At 37.3% G+C, this 21,926-nt stretch overlaps 1 protein-coding gene across 1 annotated transcript in view; it reads right to left on the reverse strand.

Moving 5' to 3' along the window:
* Window positions 1-21,926, reverse strand: part of Dcaf6 (DDB1 and CUL4 associated factor 6) — a 105,158-nt gene that overhangs the window by 66,605 nt on the left and 16,627 nt on the right. The window contains exons 2-6 of the mRNA XM_051186180.1: window positions 13,826-13,887; window positions 11,764-11,856; window positions 6,581-6,766; window positions 3,801-3,914; window positions 1,509-1,644 (exon numbers count right to left, since the gene is read on the reverse strand). Coding sequence (XP_051042137.1) covers window positions 1,509-1,644; window positions 3,801-3,914; window positions 6,581-6,766; window positions 11,764-11,856; window positions 13,826-13,887 — 591 coding nt within the window. The remainder of the gene's footprint in view (window positions 1-1,508; window positions 1,645-3,800; window positions 3,915-6,580; window positions 6,767-11,763; window positions 11,857-13,825; window positions 13,888-21,926) is intronic.

Below are 21,926 nucleotides of genomic sequence, written 5' to 3' on the forward strand. Positions count from 1 at the left end.
CTGTGTAATCCTGTATGGTTGAGTCTTGTCCTGCTAAAAATATAAATTTTCTTGCTTCTGTTGAGGGCAATAATTAAGCCTATAATTTCATATTATCATACGGTTTCACCCAAAATGTGCATATTCAAATTGACAGGACTCCTCATCACAGTTCAAAAGAGAAAAGCTCTCAGAATGCAAGAGCCTGAGGGTGGGGAGGAGTGATGAGAAACGCTGTCTTGAATGTAACACTGCTATTACACTCATGAACTCACAGGGAGCTGTGGTTACCTGCACAAGATAAGCCCACTGAGAGTCTAACACTGATGGGAGAATGGCACATGAGGCCCCACCTCCAGCTGAAGAGCTACTGGGAGTTAATGGAAGTAGGGAAGGGGAGTAATTTCTCTTCAGAGATGGAGACACTGGTAAGTTGTTCATAACCAGTAAATAAGCCGTGTGTATGCACATGCAAGCAGCTCTATTAATTAAACTCAACAGGCTATTGAGAGAAAGCTCTATGAAAGCGGGGGGGGGGGGTGTGCAGTGCTGAAATAGAGGGGTTCAGAGAGTGGGAGGAGGATAAAACAGAAGAATGGAGGAGGAATATGATCAAAATATAACAATGTGTGAAACTGTCAAACAAAATTGCTTAAAAACCAAAACAGAGGAACTGGGGAGCTCAGCAGTTAAAAGCACAGACTGCTCTTCCAAAGGACCTGGGTTCAATTCCCAGCACCAACTGTGTGTAACTCCAAGATCTGACACCCTCACACAGAAATTTTACATAGTTCTGCCTAAATTGTACACCCCTAATTCCTCACTCTTGTCTCAGCCTTTCTATAAAATTACAATACTGCTACAGAAAAGGCAGAGGGAAAGTAGGAATCCTTCTCTCCACAGTTTGGCTGAAATATAAATAAGCCTATTTTCCTTTATCAATATGTCTCCTAATTATTGTCAAAAAAATAGTAGGTTTATAAATTGAAGTGCTCTCCTGACATTGCCAAAAACTGGCAACAATTATTATGAGGCAAAAGAGAAGAACATAACAGATGCTCCCTGTGTCTCCAGTAGAACTAACCCTAAGACATCTTGATTTCAGATACCTAAATTCTAGAAATGCAAGAAAACAGATTTCTGTTGTTTTAGGAGATTCACTTTGAATAATTCATTATGGCAACCTTGGGAAAGAAACAAATCAAGTGTTAAATCTTTTTTCAGATTTGTTTTATTTGTGTAAGTGTTTGCTTGAAGGTGTGTGTGTGTGGGGGGGGTGTGGGTGTGTGTGTGTTGGGGATGTATGTGTGTGCCTGGGTGCCTCTAGCTACAGAGTGCTGGGACTACAGCCATGCAGCACTCCAGCACTCACTATGTCCAGCTTCCAACAGAGCATTTAAAAATTAGTAAAATACTTTTTTTCTTAGAGTAAACTTTGTTATTTTATAGCAAACATTAAAAACTATGTAATGTAAAATGTCATAAACATTTCTTTGAAAGGTCCTAAATTTTGCCAAATATTTGCTCACCTGTAGCTCTTGTACCCAGCATTCGTCGGTCATAAATCCGTACTGAGCTATCAGAACAACCCACAGCAAGGTAGTATGGTACTGGGGGACAAATAGCCACAGATGTGGCAGCACGTCGACAGTTGATTAAGATATCCTACAAAACACAGGCATGAAACCAGTTACATATAGTTATATAGAAGTGAATACTCTAAATTTAAATTATTTCCCTCTAATTATGAGGTAATAACCTATCTTAGACATTTTAATTTAGTGAGCAAAAACAAAAAAGAAAAAGAAAACACAACAATGTGGTTTTCTTGTAATTTATTTTTAAAGACTGTTAGAATTTACATCTATCATATTTAGTCAACAGGAAACCTCAAAAAATTTTCCTATCACATACATTTACCAATTTCATAATCTAAACACCTTGGTAGTATGGAATTATTCTGTAGTCATTGGATTTTCTTTATAATTTTTGACTGCACATATAATAAACTTTATCAAGGAAATAATTTTTCCACTTCTTAGTCCTTGCATCATTATGAAGATGTTACTTAGAAAAGGACATCACACCCCACTAAAGTGTGGATTAATACAGGTTTTTAAAGCATTTGAAATAATAACTTTTAGTACCCACCATTTACTAAGAAATACTTTTAGCAAATGTTCTCAAAGAACCTGATATATGTACATAAAATGTGTATATAGCCTGCAACCTAGGACAGAATGAGAGGACTCCAAGGAGGAAGGTCATTGCCCTTGCCCACAAACACCAGCATGTATTTCCCTGCCAGAATATGGAAAGGCAAAGCAATTGCATCAAGGTAAGGGCAAGTACCAAGGTGATGGGCTTTCTGCTACCTCTTCAATCAGGATGACTCGGATTATGCTGTATAAGCAGAAAACAACAAACAAGGAGAACAAACCAGGGAGCTTTGTGGATTCCCTCTTGCCCTTCACCTGTGCACCTGAAGCCCTCACTGTTCGATTCTCTTGCCCTTCTTGCCTGAATGCCTAGCAGTCCTGGCCTGGTTCTGTTTCCTCCAGCGGTGCTCACAGGTCCCAGCACTGACAGTATATACTGGCCTGAGTCTGTAGAGCATCTCTAGTAATCTATCCGTCCCCCAACTTCCAAGCCACTCCTCAGGGAAAGGGAGTTATTTCTCCCCAGTAGTTTTATTCATGAGGGATTATATACTCCACAATGTTAAAAATAGCTTTTTAAAAATTTGGAAAAATGTATATAAAACGTGTGTATGAAGATATTATATATACAAATTTTCCCCCAATACTGAGGTCCAAACACATTTGGCATGCTAGCTACCACTAAGCTACATCCCTGGCTCCTGAACACCAAAATCTTAAACTTGTTTCATCTTTCTATTCAGTGTGTGTATATGTGTTTATGTTACATAACATAAAACAGATCACAATTTTGTGCTTAAAATGTCTATTTCTATGCCAGTCAGTGGTGGCAAATGCCTTTAACCCCAGCATTTGGGATGCAGAAGCAGGTGGATCTCTTGAGTTTGAGACCACTGTGGGCTACACAGTGAATTTCAGGACAGCCAGGACTATTTCATAGAGAAACCCTGTCTTGAAAAACAAAAATGAAAAAGTGAACAACATTTATTTCATTAACTACTTCAATGATTCAATAAAGATCTACTGTACTCTTCATAGTAGATTACAGATAAAACTCTTGGGAAAAGTTATCTAGGGCCAAAAGACATTTTTTCAGGCCTTTTTGTTTTTTTTTTTTTTTTGTGTGTGTGTGTGTGTGTGTGTGTGTGTGTGTTTGTGTGTTTAGGGTTTTGGTGGTGGTGGTGATGGTGATGGTTTTTGGTTTTTGAGAGTGCGGAATGAGTATGAGTGCAAAGGTCAGAGGTCAATGTCAGGGGTCATTCTCAATTGCTCTATATACCTTATTCTTTGAAACAGTCTTTCACTAACCCTGAAGTTCATCATTTCAGTTAGAGTGGCTGACTAATAAGCTGGAGTGATCTGCCTATAGGATTACAAATGCACACTGCCATGCCAGTTTTTTCCTGAGCTCTAGGGTTTGAAACTCAGGTCCTTATGCTTTAGGTTTTGCAATATCAAGTGCTTTACTGATTGAGACATCTCTCTACTCCGTATAAATATATTTAAGTGGACAACTGAAATAGAAGTTTCTCAATCTCATTAACATTGAAATTAAAGAATTTTGTGATTAAAAATTTTATCAAAATAAAATTATCACCAAAGGTATCTTATTGAACCATAATTAATTTTTCTAAATCACTTATATAAAACTGGGATTCTTACATCTTTGCAGTCTTCTTTTGTGCAACTAGTTTTGATGCGTGTGTCAAACCACCTAACGGTTCCATCTTCACCACAGGACAAAAAGGTGTAAGGGTCATTTGGTACGGTCATAATCTGAAGGTGAAACAAAAGCACAAGAAATACTACTGAACAATTAAACAGGTGGCTTAGAAACACACTGCTACTGTTTGATACATCCATGAAGGTAAATGCAACAAAACTATCCATGTAAGTCATTATTTATGACTTATCCAAAGTATGATTTAAAAGAGAGAATACACAGACATAGCAGCCCTGTAAAATGATTATTTTGAAATTATTGTAAACTCTGAGCAACTAAACTTTGGAAATATGTTTAAAGACATTGGAGTAAGATAATGGAAAAAGCCAACCAGAAACAAAATAAATAAATAAATACATAAATAAATAAATACTGTTGACTTAAAAGATAGAGGAAGGAACCCTCATTCAGAGCATGTAGAAGGGTTACAGAAGTAAAAAAGGAAAAATCATAAGGGTAAAATATCATAAGCACTTCAATTTGAGCAGCTTTGGCCATGTGGTTCTAACCTAGAGGTAAGGACAGAAGAAAGGCATTATGGAATAAAGTCACTGAGGCCAAGCATGTGTCAGGAATGTTCCTGAATGGAAGCCTAGTAAAGAGGCCATTTCATGAAGCTGTGAAGTTGAAACCTGGATTGCCTTGGAGACCCAAGATGTTAGAGATGCCAGAATCATGGGATACTGGCTGAGGAGTGCTGCTAAGAGAGAGTGGAACCAGCCCAAGAAAAAAGTGTGTTGCAGTTAACAAAGCTGAATGGAAGTTGGAAATTTGAAGAGTTTTGACATCAGACATGGAGAGGTAGAGTTTGGAGTTTGCCCAGATGGTTTTCAGTCTTGCTTTGGTTCAGTATTTACTCACTATGCTCCGTTCCCTATGTTTTGAAATGGTAATGTATCAACTGTGCATTATATGTGGAAGTGTGTGACCTACTTTTTTATTTTGATTTTACAGGTGATTATAGTTAAGAGATTGCATGAATCTCAGAAGAGACTTTGAACTTTTAAACACTGTAGTGACATCTGATAGACTATGGGGACTTTTGAAGTTGGACTGAACGCATTTTGCATTATATTGTTAAAAGCTTATGGGGCTAGGAAGTGAAACATGGTAGTTTGAATGTAATTAATTGGCCCCCATAAGCTCATAGGGAGTGGTACTATTAGGAGGTATGGCTTTGTTGGAGAGGCCTTGTTAGAGGAAATATGTCATGATGGGAACAGGCTTTGAAGTTTCCTATACTCAGGATACTGCCCAGTGTCACAGTTAACTTGCTGCTGCCTGCAAGATATAAGACCATCAGCTACTTCTCCAGCACCATGTCTTCCTGCATACCACCATGCTCCCTGCCATGATGATAATGGACTAAACCTTTGAAATGTAAGCAAGCCATCCCAATTAATGTTTTCCTTTATAAAAGTTGACACGGTCATGGTGTCTCTTTACAGCAATAGAAACCCTAACCAAGGCTGGGCAGTGGTGGTTCACACCTTTAATCCCAACACTGGAGAGCCTGAGGCAGGCAGATCTCTATGAGTTCGAGGCCAGCCTGGTCTACAGCATGAATTCCAGCCTGGACAGCTAAGCCTATACGGAGAAACCCTGTTTCAAAAAAACCAAAACCAAACAAATCTAAGACAAAGACCAATAATAATTTATAAAAACCAGTCCCAAAAAACCGCAAACAGAAACAATAACAAAATTAGGGAAGAAGGGAAAACAGACTTTTTAGAATCAGCATATTATGGTATTTTTAAAAGTTCAACACATACAGGAATGTAGTGACACACACCTTTATTCTCAGCATTGGGCAGGTAAAGGTAGGCATATCTTAAATTCCAAGTACTAGTCATTTGAGGCTGGACAGTGAGGCAGGGTGGGGATGAGGGAATCATGCTAGGTGTGGTTGCCTATGTCTATAATCCCAGTACATGGGAGACAGAGGCAAAGGGACAAGGAATCCAAAGACAGCCACAGCTACACAGCAAACTTGAAATTAGGAGAGTTACATGAAGCTGACTCAAAAGCAATTAACAAAGCTGGGTGAGGGGAGTGGACAGGACAGAGATGGGGACAGGAGATGGGGGAGGCTAGGCATGGAGATGCACACTTTGAGTCACAGCACCTAGGAGACAGAAACAGCTCGATTTCTGTGAGTTCAGGGCCAGCCTGGTCTACAAAGTGAATTTCATGTCTATAAGGGCTACAAGAGTAAGACCCCGTCTCAAAAAAAAAAGTTTATTTTACTGTGTTACTGCGACACAAGATAAACTTATAAAGGGAGGATGACAGAAATGAATCTTTGTAAAACAATGCATTTCAGTGGACATACCTACTACAGGACCATGTAGTACAACAACAGTAGCATCTTAAAAGAGCTGGCACCTGCCATAATAAAACCCATTATCTTCATATGCTAACTAAAAATCTAAAAGTAAATAAATAAGTGCACAAAGCGGGAGAAGGGCCAGTACCTGTATAAGGCATTGGTTGTTTAAGCAACTGCAAATTCATTTTATAATACTAATATTTGAATCTTACTTTTATAACTTTATCCACAAAATCTACCAAGAAAAACTTTCAGAAGTGCTTTGGTTAAATGCAATCTGCCAATAATTTTTATTCCTAAAAATATAGATACAGGTGTAAACAAATGCCCAGACACATCTATACACTTACACAGAATCATGAATTTATACATGCAATCACAATACTGTACCTCATACGTAGTTCCATAATGGCACGTAAATTGGCACTGTCTGTTGGTTTCTGCATCTTGCTCGATATTAGTATAGAATATGACCCCATCTCCAGAGCAAGATACAATTTGCTTATCATCTGTGCACGGCAAAAACTTTGCACTAAATATATTTGCTCGATGCCCTGAACGGATTGTTGTCAAAACCTAAAACACACAAAAAAATGTAGTTCATAGCAAGTAATTTTTTTTCCTAGTGAGAAACACTCATGCTTAATAAAATTGCAAACAGTAATAAATTCTCATTAACATCCTCAACAAAAGATTAGTGTTTGATTACAAACTAATTATAAAAACGTTAAAATCTCATGTATTTTATCTTGTTATAAGATTAAAAAAATTATCACCAATTGTAGTAATTCCCTGAAAAGCAACTTTAGCTTTATTTAAATAATTTCTTGTAGTTGAATGTTTTCCTCTGTCCCACTGGTACCTCTGGACTGGTTCCTCTTCTCCTTGAAGGTCCCTGCAGCCACTTAAAAAATAATCACTCAGAGGCTAATATTAAATATAATTGTTTGGCCAATGGCTCAGGCTTATCACTGGCTAGCTCTCTCTTATTAAGTTAACCAAGTTTTAATAACCTGTGTATCACCACATGGCCATGGCTTACCACTAATGTTCTACCATCTTACTCCTTTGATGGCTATATGACATCTCTCTGACTCTGCCTTCTTTCTATATCTCTGTTTGGATTTCCCACCTAGCTATATTCTGCCCTGTCATAGGCCAAAACAGCCTTATTCAACAACCAATAAAAGCAACACATTCGCAGCGTACAGAAGGACATCCCACATCAATTTATCTCTCACATTCATCAAGTCTTAGTAACTAAGAAAGAACTATTTGGACTGACTTTTGAAACAGTATGAACAGTAGTTCAATTTCTTTCAAGACAAAGAATCAAAATGACTCAAAATCAACTTTAAAAAAAGTTTTGAGTATATAGTAGAAGTTCCAACAACCAATTCCTTATTGTGACAAAAATAAGGGTTAATATTAGTACTTAATATTTTCAATATACATTGCAGATCAAGAACTGATTCCCTTAGCATTTTTAAATTGAGAGGAAAAATAACCAAGACCTAGAAAACAAAAACAAACAAACAAAAAAAACCCTGGACAATCCAAAGATAAACAAACACCCTTAAAATTATGAAAAATGCCCAATCTTATTCATAAAGGAAACTGAAATTGTATTGAGATCCCAACTCTTTTTCAACAGAATGGAAACAATTCAGAAAGCACAACAACAGTCTCTCTAAGCAGGCCTGTGGGTATGCTAAATCACAAGTACAAGGGTTCATCAAGAACTCACAAGACATGGACATGCCAACCCCACATCCAGGCAAGTTTGCATCTAAGAACTTATCCTAAAGCTATACCTCTTGCAATAAAAGAGCCTGTTAGACTACTGAGTTACTACTTATAATAGTAAAATACAAAACTAGTTTAAATCCATCTGCACAGCAGAATATAAGGTGAACAGAAATACCTATTGTGTCTTTAAAAAAAAAAAAGAAAAAGAAAAGGGGGAAACTATGTAACAATGCAGTCATGGAGCAAATGCTCAGCAAGCATCACAAAGAATAATACCCACAGCACAGCATCAGTTGTAAACCGCTGTGATCTCAGTTCCTAGGCAACAGAAGTAGAATTGGGAGCTCTGACTAATGCTAGGCTTCAGAGCCAGTTCCAGGCCAGCCTGTGCTACACAGCAAGACCCTGTCTCAACACAAAAAACAACAACAAACTCCAGTATCAGTGATAGATTATAATACACTGAATAAAAATAAAAAACCTACTAATTCACAAATCATTTTAAAGGCTTTAGGAACAACAACAACAAAAAAATCTAGCTGCAGAAAAAAAATTCACTACAGTCTAGATCTTGGGTATGCTGACCCTTGTAGGGGGGCGGTTAGAAGCCCATTTATTTAAAGGACTGGCCCCCAGGGTAGAAATACTTAGGAGGAAGTAGAAACTCTGGGAGTATACAACTGACAAACACTGTAGGATCCTAGTGGTACTCTTCCTCTTTTCTTCCTGCCAATGCGGTCAGTGGCATGCCTATCAGAAACTCCTGCTGTGACATGCTGCTCAATCATAAACCCAAAGCAACAGAGTCTATCAACCATGAGCTGAAACCTCCAAAGCCTCAGGCCAAAATAAACCCTTCTTTTAAAGTTCATTATCTCAATTATTTTGTTAATGATAAATACAGAAAGTTAGAGCTGGAGCCAAGTAGAATAAACCACACCTTTAATTCAGTCAACTGGTACATTGAGGCAGGAATATTTATTGTGAATTTGAGGATAGCCTGGCCTACACAGCATTTCAAAGGTGGGGCAAGATCCTTTAAAAAAAAAAAAAAAAAAAAAAAAAAAAGATAGGGGTGAAGGTGTTGGTTCCCAGCATCCAGATGGCAGATAACAACCATCAACCATCAGTAACTACAATTCCAGGATATATGGTGCTCTTTTCTGACCTCCTCACACATTTAGCATGCATGTAGCACACATACACACATGAAGGTAAAACATTAATACACATAAGACAAAAATAAATATATTCAAAAGGAGTGGGGGCTAGAGAAATGACTTGGGGATTAAGAACATTGATAGTTCTTCCAGGGATCAGAGTTCAGTTCCTTATGACCACATTACAGTTCATAACTGTAACTCAAAGAACGAGGGGATCCAATGCCTTCTTTTGGCCTCACAGGCAACAGGAACAAATGTGGTACAAAGATAAATATGCAAAACATCCATATACATAAAATGATTTTTTAAAAATAGAACATAAGGCTACAGCAATAGCTCAAGGTTAAAGCCACACAAGTTTGAAAACCAGAAACCATGTGAATGCCAAGTGTGCAAATAGCCCATCTGTAATTTCAGCCTTAGAAGACAGAGCCAGGAAACCACAAAGCCACCAGGCTAGCAAGCTGGCCATAACCTCAGCTTTGGCTTAACTGAGAGATTCTGCCTCAATATAAAAAGTAAAGCATGATCAAGGATGATTCCTGACACCAACACTGGGCCTCTACATACATATATATGTATGTATGTATGTATGTATGTATGTATGTATATATATGTATATGCACGCATACATTTATGCCTACACACATGTGCACCCATATACACACAAAAACATGCATATACACATATGCTCACCAATACCACCCACACAAAAAAATGTAAAATAAAACATAAAACATAATCTAAAAGTTTACAATATTTTAGGTGTCAAAAGAAAGAAACTGGTAGTTTTACCTTCATAAGTACATGATAAACTTACTTTTTTTTTTTTTTTTTTTTTCCCATTTTTTGAGACCGGGTTTCTCTGTGTAGCCATGGCTGACCTGAACTCATTTTGTAAACCAGGTTGGCCTAGGACTCACAGAGATCTGCTTGCCTCTCTAGTGCAGGGATTAAAGACATCCACCACCACTGCCCGGATGATAAACTTACTTTTAGCTGGGAGTAGTAGAGCACACCTTTTATCCCAGGATAGGGGAAACAGAGGCAGGTGGAGCTCTGTGAGTTCAAAATCAGCCTGATCTATATAGCAAGTTCTAGGCCAGGTAGCACCTCATAGTGAAACTCAGTCAAAACAACAAAAACAAAACCCTATTATTTTAAAAAGTTTTGTCCTGGGGTAGGCTACAAAGAAGGCTCCAAAGTTAAGAATACTTGCTGTTCCTGCGGCGTACCCATGCTCAGTTCCCAGAAGCCACCTAGTAGTTCATAACCATCTTCAACTCCAGTTCCAGGTGTTCTAACACCTTCTGACCTCTATGGACACCAAGTATGCAGGAGGAGCACATACATACTTGCAGATCAAGCACTCCATGAAAGAAAATAATCTAAAAATTTTAAGTTTTATCCCTTAATATAAAATTAATGGTATAACTATAAAAATAATGGTATAACTATAATATATTCAATATGCTGTGAAGCTCATTAGATACTATCATGTACAAAAATTTTAATTATAAAATTCCTTTAATATTTCTCCTAAATATGTAAAATGAAAATATTTGAGATATTCCTAAATTGTGAGGTACAGAATGTGGATGACATACAAGTTTGAACAAGGCTTTAACTGAGAGATCCAAAGCCCAACTCTTTTGGAAAACCAACAATCCAATATAAATAATGTATACTATTAATTCTGTTTTGAACATCTGCCCTTTGAAATGCTTTTAAACATGAAAAAATAGTTTGTAATTTGGAAATTTTTCTTTGCTTCACAAATAGTAAAAACTGAAATATTATGTGACCCAAAGGGGAGCACAGTTATTGGTGGTTTAGAGGCAGTTTTGTTTTTTAAAGATTTATTTTATGTATATGGTGCTCTATCTGAGCATACACCTACATGCCAGAAGAGGGCATCATATCCCATTATAGATGACTAGGAACCACCACGTGGGTGCTGGGAATTGAACTCAGGACCTCTGGAAGAGCAACCAGGGCTCTTAACCATCTCTTTAGCCCCTAGAGGCAGTCTTGACACTGTTATCCAGATTAGCCATGAACTTAAGATCCTTCTGCCTCTACCTCCTAAATTCTAGGATTACAGGTCTATGCCAGCAAAAAGTTATTTCTAATATGCCACAAATAAATAACCACAGTAAGCAAAATTCATTTATTCACACACCTTAATGTTAATGAGAAGAAAAAACACAATGTCTTCTTTTGTTCAAATAATGTTACTGAGATATCATTTGCTATTAACCACTTGGTTTAGTAAAGTGAAAGGATATTTACATTTTCTCAAGTCAAAAGCACATTGAAAACTTGGAAATATTCTAGCAGGGCATGGTGATACCCACCTTTAATCCCAACACTCAAGAGGCAAAACAGGAGAATCTCTGGGGGTTGGAGGCCAGCCTGGTTTACACAGTGAGTTCTAGGCCAGCCAGAGCTACTGTCTCAAAACAAACAAAAAAGTAACCAAACAAGCAAGCAAAAATTCTTACATATTCCAAAGGAAACTGCAGTACCTACATGAACAATGTCTAAATTACACAACTTTAATAAAGAGGATATTCTAATACAAGTAACTACCCTGTGATTATAATTTCCTCATTCCTAGTTTCCTTTTATCATTAAACAATACATATTTAACCACTTCACCTTTCTGCTGTATGGATTACTAATTACAAGTTTGGTATCATCAGAGCCAGATAATATATATTCTCCAGTGTCATTCCAACAGATTGTATTAACCTAGAAGTAAACAAAAAAGAAACATAAGCAAACTGGACATAAAAAGAAGTAAATCATCTTTCACTTACCTGTCATACAAAATTTATAACACTAATAAAGCTGCTGTCTACGAGTAAAAGTTTACAGACTGAAAAAAACAAGCTTCAGTTCTTGATTCAAAAACAAGAGTCCTGGAAACCACTGTTATATCCTACAAGACATATACTGCAAAAATCAACCATTGTTCTTGGCTCCTCCAGATAAACTACTACCACTATGACCAAAGACACCAGGCAGTCCTGATGAGCAGAGGAATGGAAACCTCTGCAGAAAACCATGTCTAGGTAGGAAAACTTGAATTACAACATGCTACAGGTGTTAATAAAGTAGACAATACCTAAGAATGGGTGATCTAAAGTGGCTAGGGGAGTCTAAAAAAAGAAGAGTAAAATAATGCTAGAGATCAGTAACAGTTTAAAAGAAATGAAGAATGGCTTTGATAGGTTTATTAGCATATTGAACATAGTTGAGGAAAAATTTCTGACTTCAAATGATATATAAACACCTTAAAAACTACAAAGAACAAGTCGGATATTGATGGTGTACACCTTTAATCCCAGCACTCAGGAGGGAGGCAGAGGCAGGTGGCAGATCTCTGTGAGTTCGAGGCCAGCCTGGTCTACAGAGCTAGCTCCAGGACAGGCTCCAAAGCAAAACTTTGTCTCGAAAAACCTAAACCAAAAACAAACAAACAAACCAAAAGACTAAAGAGAGAAAGTGTAGAAACATTTGAAACAATTATGTCAGAATGCCCTCAAAATAATATCAGCAAACTACAGATTCAGGGTACTCAGAGGAAACTGAGGAGTGCAAGTAACCACAGAACTCCAAGTATATGAAGAAAGTCCTGTAAAGAGGCCACACAAGGCTAATTAACCGATTAGAACTAAGTGATGTGGAGAGGCTGGAACGATACAGGTCCCAAGCCTAATTACAATTTATCTGGGGCTATCTTTAGCTCCCTTTATTGCCATCCCTTGCCCACCTGTGTGTGACTATCAGGCGAACCCTTTTGGAATGTATTAACTTAGCAGGCCATTAGCTTCCACCAACCCAAGAGCTAAGAATTATCAAATAACACCTGTAGACCTGAGACAGAGCTTTCCCCACTTTGCTGAGTCTACCTACATGAAACTCCCACTGACACACTTTTTAGTATCTTTGTTCTATTACTATAAAATTTTCAGAAAACAGTTACTGCATTGAACATGGAATTTAATGATAGGGAGATATAGACAATACCAAATCCATTCACAACTAATACTTAGAAATCTTTCTTTGGAAGAGATGAACGATTTGATCTTTGGCTCCTATAGGGTATAAAACCTGGCATATAACACAGCCTTTTTGCCCTCTTCAGTGAACAATTTCTAAGTGTTCCACATGAACTAAGAATTCCTGGAGACTTATTTTCCTGGATATTTAATCTCTAAAAAGGTTTTCTCTGTCCAAATGTGCCAAGGCAGAGGGAGGCAAGTATATTGACTATGAATACATAGGCTTAGACAATTTTAATGTCATACAATAAATACAATGAAAAAAAGCTAGCACTCACCAACTCCCCCAGAGCCTCTACTTTCTTTTTTACCTGAGACAGGGTCTCACCATATAGCCATGTCTGGCCTAGAACTCACTATGTGAGCCAGGCTGACCTTGAACTCAAGAGATTCAGCTGTCTTGGCTTCCCTTATCCCTGCACGCCCCGCCCCCCAATTTTTCTTGTTTTCAAGATAGACTGACCTCAAACTCACAGAGATCTGCCTGCCTCTGTCTCCCCAATGCTGGGATCAAAGGCATATGCCGCCACCACCTGCTATTTTCCCATATTTAAAAGTCAGTTATAATCCATTCTAGGAAGATTAGAACATTTCATTAGACATTTAAACATATGATTAAAGCCATTTATAGTTAAGAATCAACCATTACTTACACAGCCATCATGCACATTTAAGGTTGCTTCAAGTTTTAATCTTTGGATAAATTCTCTTCTTCCTGTTGAAAAAGAAAGAATTCAATAAATCATAAATCTCCACTGAAATTAAGAGCCTAGGACCTGTCATATGATTCAACCTCTAATTTCAGCTCTAACACTTATAAAGTGAATGATATTAGACAAATTAACCCTCTAAAGTCTGTTTCCTCATTAACATAACTTACAAAAGACAACATGGTATCTAAACAACCATAAATACTTGTTTCTCCATCTATTCTTTTAACAAATAGTCAGTACTCTGTTCTAGATAATGTTCTAGAAGCTAGGAATACAGTGTTCCATTGGGCAAGGATAAAGACAATAAAAAGCATACCAGTTATGAACAAATTAAGTAGAAAAATAAAGAGCAATTAGGATAAAAGTTGGTGGTAGTGGTTAAGTTTTCCATTTTAAATAAGGTGGCAAACAGTAATAATAAGACACACCAATTTTTTCTCCATTTTTTGAGACAGGGTTTCTCTGTGTCCTGGAACTTGCCCTATAGACCAGGCTGGCCTCGAACTCACAGAGATCCGCTTGCCTCTGCCTCCCAAGTGCTGGGATTAAAGGCGTGAGCTACCAACATCCGCCAGGCAACAATTATTTTTTTATTTTTAAGATTTATGTGTTTTTATTTTAGGTGCACACATGTTTTACCTGCAAGTATGTATGTATATTGTGTACAAACCCAGGCCATTTGCAAGAACAAGTGCTCTAACTGCTAAGCCATCTCCTCAGCCCTCAATATTTTAAACAAATATATAATAGAAAAAATATAAGTAAATCAGTCTGAATGTCCATTATGAGAAAAATGCTTTAATATTGCAAAAAAATAGGTTAAGTTCCTTTTCTGAAAAACAAGAAATGAATTAACTTTACCAAAGATAGACCAGGAAGCATGTTTACTTGGCAGCTGCAAATGGAAGCTGAATTTATAACAAAAAGCTGCAATTAACTGAATAATCAGGCTGATGAGTTATCAAAATTATACTAAGTTCTACATTCTGTCAAAAACGGCAAGTTTCTGTGTCACACTTTCCCCCTATTCAATGAAAAGATGCAAAAGTTAATTTGTTTGACTTCTTTCATATTTTTTAAGTGGTATGACAATGGCTAGGTATAGTATAAACATAAAGAATTTTTAAATTAATTATGGGTGTTACCTATGAGGAATTTGTTCTGTAATTCCTAAATTTATTTAAAAATTACAGAAATTAATTACAGTAGTTAAACCACATTGCTACATTGCTCTTTGTAACACCCCCTTTCCTGCCCAGCCAGGATTTAGCCTAAGGGCCTCACACATGCTAGGCAAGAGTATCTACCACTAAACTACAGTATCAGACTATAAGTAAGCCAACTTGCAGAGTCTTTGTGCAATGTCACTTGGTCACATTTCATTTGTGATATCAATGGTGCTATAAATTTTTTTATAAACATAAAATTATACAGATACCAATTTATGTTGTGATAATCTTTTTGTATACTGTGTGAAGATGTGTCTCTGTCCTTCTTTGCCTGCCTAGGGCACATTCTGATGGTTTGATAAAAGGCTGAATGGCCAATAGCTAGGCAGGAGTGGATAGGCAAGACTTATGAAGAGAGAGATGAATTCTGGGAAAGAATCTGAGGCATGGGGGATTTGCCAGCCAGACATGGAGAAGTTGGTAGTACGGTACTGAGGAAAGGTAACGAGCCATGTGGCAGAACATAGATTGATATCAACTGATTAATTTAAGTTTTAAGACTTAGTTCAGAACAAGCATAAAGCTAAGCTTTCATAATTAACAATCTCCATTTCATTATTAGAGAGCTAGAAATATAAAGACCTGTTACAGTTATAAGTATATTCTTATTAACTCAGTAATCTTATTAACAAATATTTTATGATCCTGAGAATATGTATATATTTATATGGGTATTACATATATAAGATTTAGAATGAAGGAAAGGGGTGACTATAGAATTCCATCTATTTTAAAAAATATATAATATGTCATGAGGCCCAAATTACCTTAAAAATGTCTTTTTTCAGGGAAAGAATGTTTAAGCTAACAGTTTAATTACGTAAAACCCACTTCACTAAAAACAGGTTACAAGTATTTTAGTAGAAACAGCCTTTGCTTTTTTTGCTTCATAGACACTACATTCCTGTAAAAAGTCAGGCTTGTGGTGAAGTCCTTCAGCTCTGTGAGAGCAACACATCAGATTCCTGTGCTAATGACTTAAAAACACTTCACCTGTTTCATGCCATTTCTGTTTTCTGTGATGTTCTAAATAATTATTTGTAGTGATATTCATAAAATGTTGACTTCGTAATTGTCCTTGTTTCTAAAAAAATAATTCATCTTGCAAGGACACTACATGTTACAACTTTAAAAACAAACTTATTTTGACTAAGCATATCAATGGGACAGTTGTTACAGCAATCATAGTGGGTGTTAGAAAATATAAATTTAAGAAACTTTTAAAAATTAAATTGGAATGTAGTATTTTAAAAAAATTAAACTATACCTACAGAACATATAATTTTAAAAGTACAAGTGAATCTTGAGTTAGCATGTTTAAGATGTAGCAGCCATTTAAGAACTGTTTTCTTAGTATTTTTCTAAATATTAAGGTATTTAATGTCTATGCAATATAGAATGGCAAACAGAACACCCAGGTATTTGAGCCCACAACTATAAGAGAAATCACTATGTTTATATGAGAATTTTCATTTTTTAAAACTTAATGTAACAAATACCAAAGACTATGCAAAAGGTATATGACATGAGTAAATAACATATTGCTAATTGTTGTGTAGGGAAAGTATCTCTGTTTTCTTCCTTTTGTTTGCTATGTCACATATATTGTAAAAATTGAGAAAGACATTAAAGAAGATACCAGAAAATGGAAAGATCTCCCATGCTCTTGGAAAGGTAGGATAAACATAGTAAAAACAGCAATCTTGCCAAAAGCAATCTACAGATTCAATGCAATCCCCATTAAAATCCCACAATTCTTCACTGACCTTGAAAGGATAATAATCAACTTTATATGGAAAAACAAAAGACCCAGGATAGCCAAAACAACCCTGTACAATAAAAGAACTTCAGGAGGCATCACCATCCCTGACTTTAAGCTCTACTACAGAGCTATAGTTCTGAAAACAGTCTGATACTGGCATAAAAATAGACAGGTAGACCAATGGAATCAAATTGAAGGGACAAGATCCCCCAGAGCACAGGGGAAGTGGGGGGTGGGGGGGTGGGGCAGTGAATGGAGAGGGAAGTAGGAGAAAGAGAGGGGGAGGAGAGGAAAGCACATGTGACTAGGAAGACTGAGTCAGGGTAGGAATAGAAGGCAGGAGAGAGTGAGAGACAGAGGGGGAGAGAGAGAAAGAACATAAAGAGGGAGCCATTACTGGTTTGAAGAGAAAACTGAACCTAAAGAAAGGTCTAGAGACCTACATGACTGCTGCCAACTAACAATTTGAGCAACCGTGAAAGGTAAATGCCCTTCCCGTATAGTGAGATCAACTTATCCATGGAGCCCTTATCTAATACCTGTTGGAAACAGAAGCAAACACCCATACCTAAACACTGAGTCGAACTAGAATCCAGATGCAGATGAAGAGGACCAGACCAGGTTGCAGAAACACATAGACAGCTGACCTGAACAAGGAGGAGCTAATGGGTCCCCAGACTGATAGCTGGGAATCCAGCATGGGACTGACCCAGGCCCCCCTGAATATGGATGTCAGCCAGAAGGACTGAGCAGTCTAAGGGATCTCAGACAGTGGAAACAGGGTGTATCCCTGGTGCACAAAAGGACCTTGCGAACATATCCCCCATGGAGGGATACTGTCTTAATCTAGAGACAGGAGAGAAGCCCTAGTCCCTATTTCAAATGACCTGACAGATCTACATGATCCCACCTGGATGGCATTGCCCTACATGTGGAATTGGGATGGGGGGATGGGAGGGGAGGGTGGTCAGGGTGCACATGAGGGGGCAGAGAGGGTAAAAGGGAGGGATCGACATGTAAAATAATAAATTAAATTAAAAAATTGAGTAAGTGGTTTCATAAATGTAAATTTTTTAAAGCATAACTGTGTTATGCTATTATAGTTGATTTTAAAGATTTAAAAGATTAAGAAATTCAGGGTTTGGGTTTGCTTAGTTTGGGTTTTGCTTATAGTTTTTTTGAGACAAAGTTTTTCTCTCTATGTGTACCTCTGGCTATCCTGCCTCTCTGTGCTCCTCTGCCTGCCTCTGCCTCCCAAGTGCTGGAATTAAAGTGGTACACCACCACTGTCCCACCTGATAGTCAGTATTTTAATAAACCACACTGCTCCATTGTCCGTGTGTGTGTGTATGTGTGTGTGTGTGTGTGTGTGTGTGTCTGTAAAACTCCCTGCCCTATCTACCCTACCCTGTACTAGATATTGAGCCTACTGTACCTCATGCATGCTAGGCAAGAAACTATCTACCACCAATTTGTATACTCAGCCTATAATTAGGTTTTGAATCTTATTTTTTTTTTAGAAAACAAAAAAATGTAGAAAACAACAAAAAAAATGATTAAAAAAAAATCATTCCTTTTCGGCCAAAGGTAGGTTTGGTAATCTTTCTGAATTAAAGTAATAAGGTGCTCTAATTAATAATGTAATGAAAATTACAAGTATTAAATACTAAAATATTAAAAACTGCTTTCCAAAAAAGTCTGAATTTAAACTCCTAGTTCTAGCCTTTGATGGGGATGTCCTTCTGTATATATGTTTCTCTTATTGGCTAATGAATAAAACACTCTTCAGCCAATGGGGCAGGGAGATAGGCAGGGCTAGGGGAGGAGAATTCTGGGAAAGGTAGGCAGAGAGGGCCCTTGGGAAGAGTCACTATGTGGAGCCTGGGAGGGTAGGGTGTGCCAGGTGTTCTCGGTAAGATAAGGCCATGTAGAAATACATACATTAATAGAAATTGGTTAAAAATTAAGACAAAGCTAGACAATAAGAAGCGCTGGCCACCAGCCAACAGTTTAATAATATAAGTCTTTGTGTGTTCATTTGGGACTGGAAGCAGCAGTGGGACTTGGCAGAACAGGAAAGCCAGCAGCAACAGCCTTTCTGATCTAGACAAAATGGTAGTAGGTCATAATAAAATAGAAAATACAGTGAATTGTTGAGTAAGAGCCCTCACATAGAAAATATGTGTCCCCCAAAGGCTGGAAGCAGGGCATGATATTGTTACATAAATAGCTACTAAATGACACTTGTGTATGACTATGGTGTCAGGTCCAGCCAATGAGGACCTCAGCCAAAATCAGTGGGCCCCGACACTATGGGCATAAACTGATGCTGCCTGTCGTCTAGACATCCAACAAAAGTGCGCTTTTAAAAATGAAGACCCACCAGAAAATAAGCTTTAATTTTAAAAACCTAAATTATATCAAACTGAAATAAACTCATATGTATTTGAAAAATATTTAAAAATTACACCTATTTACCAGATAGAACTTCTCCTCCCTCCTACTCCTCTCAGTCCCTCTGTCAAGAGTCAGTGATCAAATCCATGACCTTACAAAGCTAGGCAAGCACTCTACTACCATTGGACCACATCCCCAGTCCTACCACTTCCCAAGTCAGAGGGAGAAGATTACAACACACAGAACACAGCAGCAGTATGAGCTTAAGGTTCATGATGGTCTCCTTGTCTCCCAAACACAATAACCATCTCAGAGAGGCCTGAGTGGATGTTGTGCATGTAATAAATGGGTTTCAATCACAACTGAAGAACTGAGCTGAGGGCACTCAATTTTATTTTATTTTATTAGGAAAGTAAAACTGCCTCTGTACAAAACTACTGAGGCATTATCTATCTTGGTAACACTGGACAAATAGCAATTGGCCTCAGCCTAAGGAGCTTTGGTACCGCCCACATATGCTTATTGTATTAACATGACTGAAAAGATCATCCAGAACAAAGTAGTTCAGTGTCTCTGCTCACAAAGTGTTGAGAAATGAAAACACCATCTAACAATTAGACACTTGTTACCATGACCTTGGTATTGAGGCTTCTTGTGCAAGCCTTCTGAACTCCATCCTTCCTCTTTCAATTCTATTTTGATGCCCTATTTATGTTATAAGCTCCATTTATCCAAGTCCTATCACAGTGCCTAGCACAAAATGAATTATGGTTTATTATTTATTGTGATTTATTTATGATGATCCATTCTATTGTCATATATATTTTCTCTCAGTAAGAGACATATTAGAATAATAATAGAATATCTTTGCCGAACCATGGGTATAATAAAGTCATTGCTCATTTTTAAAAAAAAGATTTTCGTAAATTTCTGTGTCATCATGTTTGAGTGTGTCTTTGTGCACATGAGTACCCACAGGTCAGAGCTCCCTGGAGCTTTAGCTACAGGCTGTGGTAAGCTGCCTGCATGGCTTTGGAAACTAAACTTGAGTCTTATGCGAAAGTAGTATGCTCTTTTTTCTGAACCATTTCTCTAGCCCCTACTGCCCAATTTTTAATGGTTGTATAACTTTATTTTACATAGACTTACAAAAGACTTGGGCTTTTGATAACAAAGGAGCCTATCTTCTAAGCACTTAACATTTTACTGAATTATTTTTGGTCGTCCTTTTCCATCTTTTCCATTTCCATATCTTAAACATTCAGCTAGGGGCTAGTGCCTCCCTTACCACTTTGAGACAAGGTCTTACTGTTTCCCAGATTTGGCCTTGAACTTTCAATATTTCTGCCTTAGCCTCTCCAGTACTAGGATTATATAAGTGGTGTTTTCAAAATATTCACCAAAACAAAAATCATTGGTGTTAACCCAAGTTCATGAGATACCATCATTATGGGCCACCTAAAAACTAATCTCATGTTAAGTTCAACATTTTCATGAAGCAATAACCTTTCAAATTGAACAGTTGCCTCTGTAGTTACCATAGTTTAAGTTGAACAATTTAAAGGCAAGCCACATCAGAATTCATAGTTATATAATTGCATAAACTCAGTAACTTGCAAAATTTCTAAAAGACTAAATTTTGTCACTACCAACTTCTCACTGAAATCCCAGTTTTCACTGAGCTAAGCAAGACTTAAATGGACATGGAAAGGTTCCTTTAGTAAGCCATTCCTTTACACAAAGTTGAAATATGCATGCTAAAAGGGCATGATGCATAAAATATCCAAGATGGCTCATAAACATATATTCATATATATGTAGAGATACTGGCAATTTAGGAGCTGCTGTCATAAGTGGGTGAACAAAATTAGATAACAAATTGTTGAGCTATACCCCTTTTTCTTTATCCTAACTTATTCCTTACTAATAGGATCAATTTGGTCAATATTTGGTTTACTAGCCCAACAAAGCCAAATAAATAAGTAAATAAATAAATAACTTCATAGTACCAGAATGTTATTTTCTTGTATATTCTTCATTTTGTTATAAATAACGGTGAACAAGAGTCAACAGTTTCATATTCCTGGTTTAAAAATAAAATCACAGAAAAGCTTGCACAGTAAATTTTCCATGATTCTTTATCAAGATTTGTCCCAACTAATTTCTCTCCTTGAAGAATAACCCTCTTTGACTTTCATGACATCTTTTCAATAATCAAAAGAACTAAAGATTTGGTAAACCTTTTCAAGGAGTGATGAGACACAAAACTGTTCCAAGTCTGGAACTGATGTGTGTAAAATGAAAACTTAGGAGGAGGTCAAGGATAAAGGAACAGTATATATGTAACACACACACACACACACACACACACACACACACACACACACACAGAGAGAGAGAGAGAGAGAGAGCACATCTACACTTACACACCAGCTCTTTTCAATAAGTTTCCACCAAGTTCTCAAGATACTGTGAAAACAGGGCAGGAAATATGAGATGAGGGAGTATGAACCTAATGAGATAAAAGAATGGACATTCCACTCATTTTCTAAGCCGCTCAAAAGCCACAAAACACTGAGAGAAACCCTACGGAGATGACCTGTCAAGTGACAAAACTGGAATCACCTCAGAGATAAGCCTTCATGTACATCTA

The sequence above is a fragment of the Phodopus roborovskii genome, unplaced genomic scaffold, assembly GCF_943737965.1.
Source record: "Phodopus roborovskii unplaced genomic scaffold, PHOROB, whole genome shotgun sequence".
NCBI lineage: Eukaryota > Metazoa > Chordata > Mammalia > Rodentia > Cricetidae > Phodopus > Phodopus roborovskii.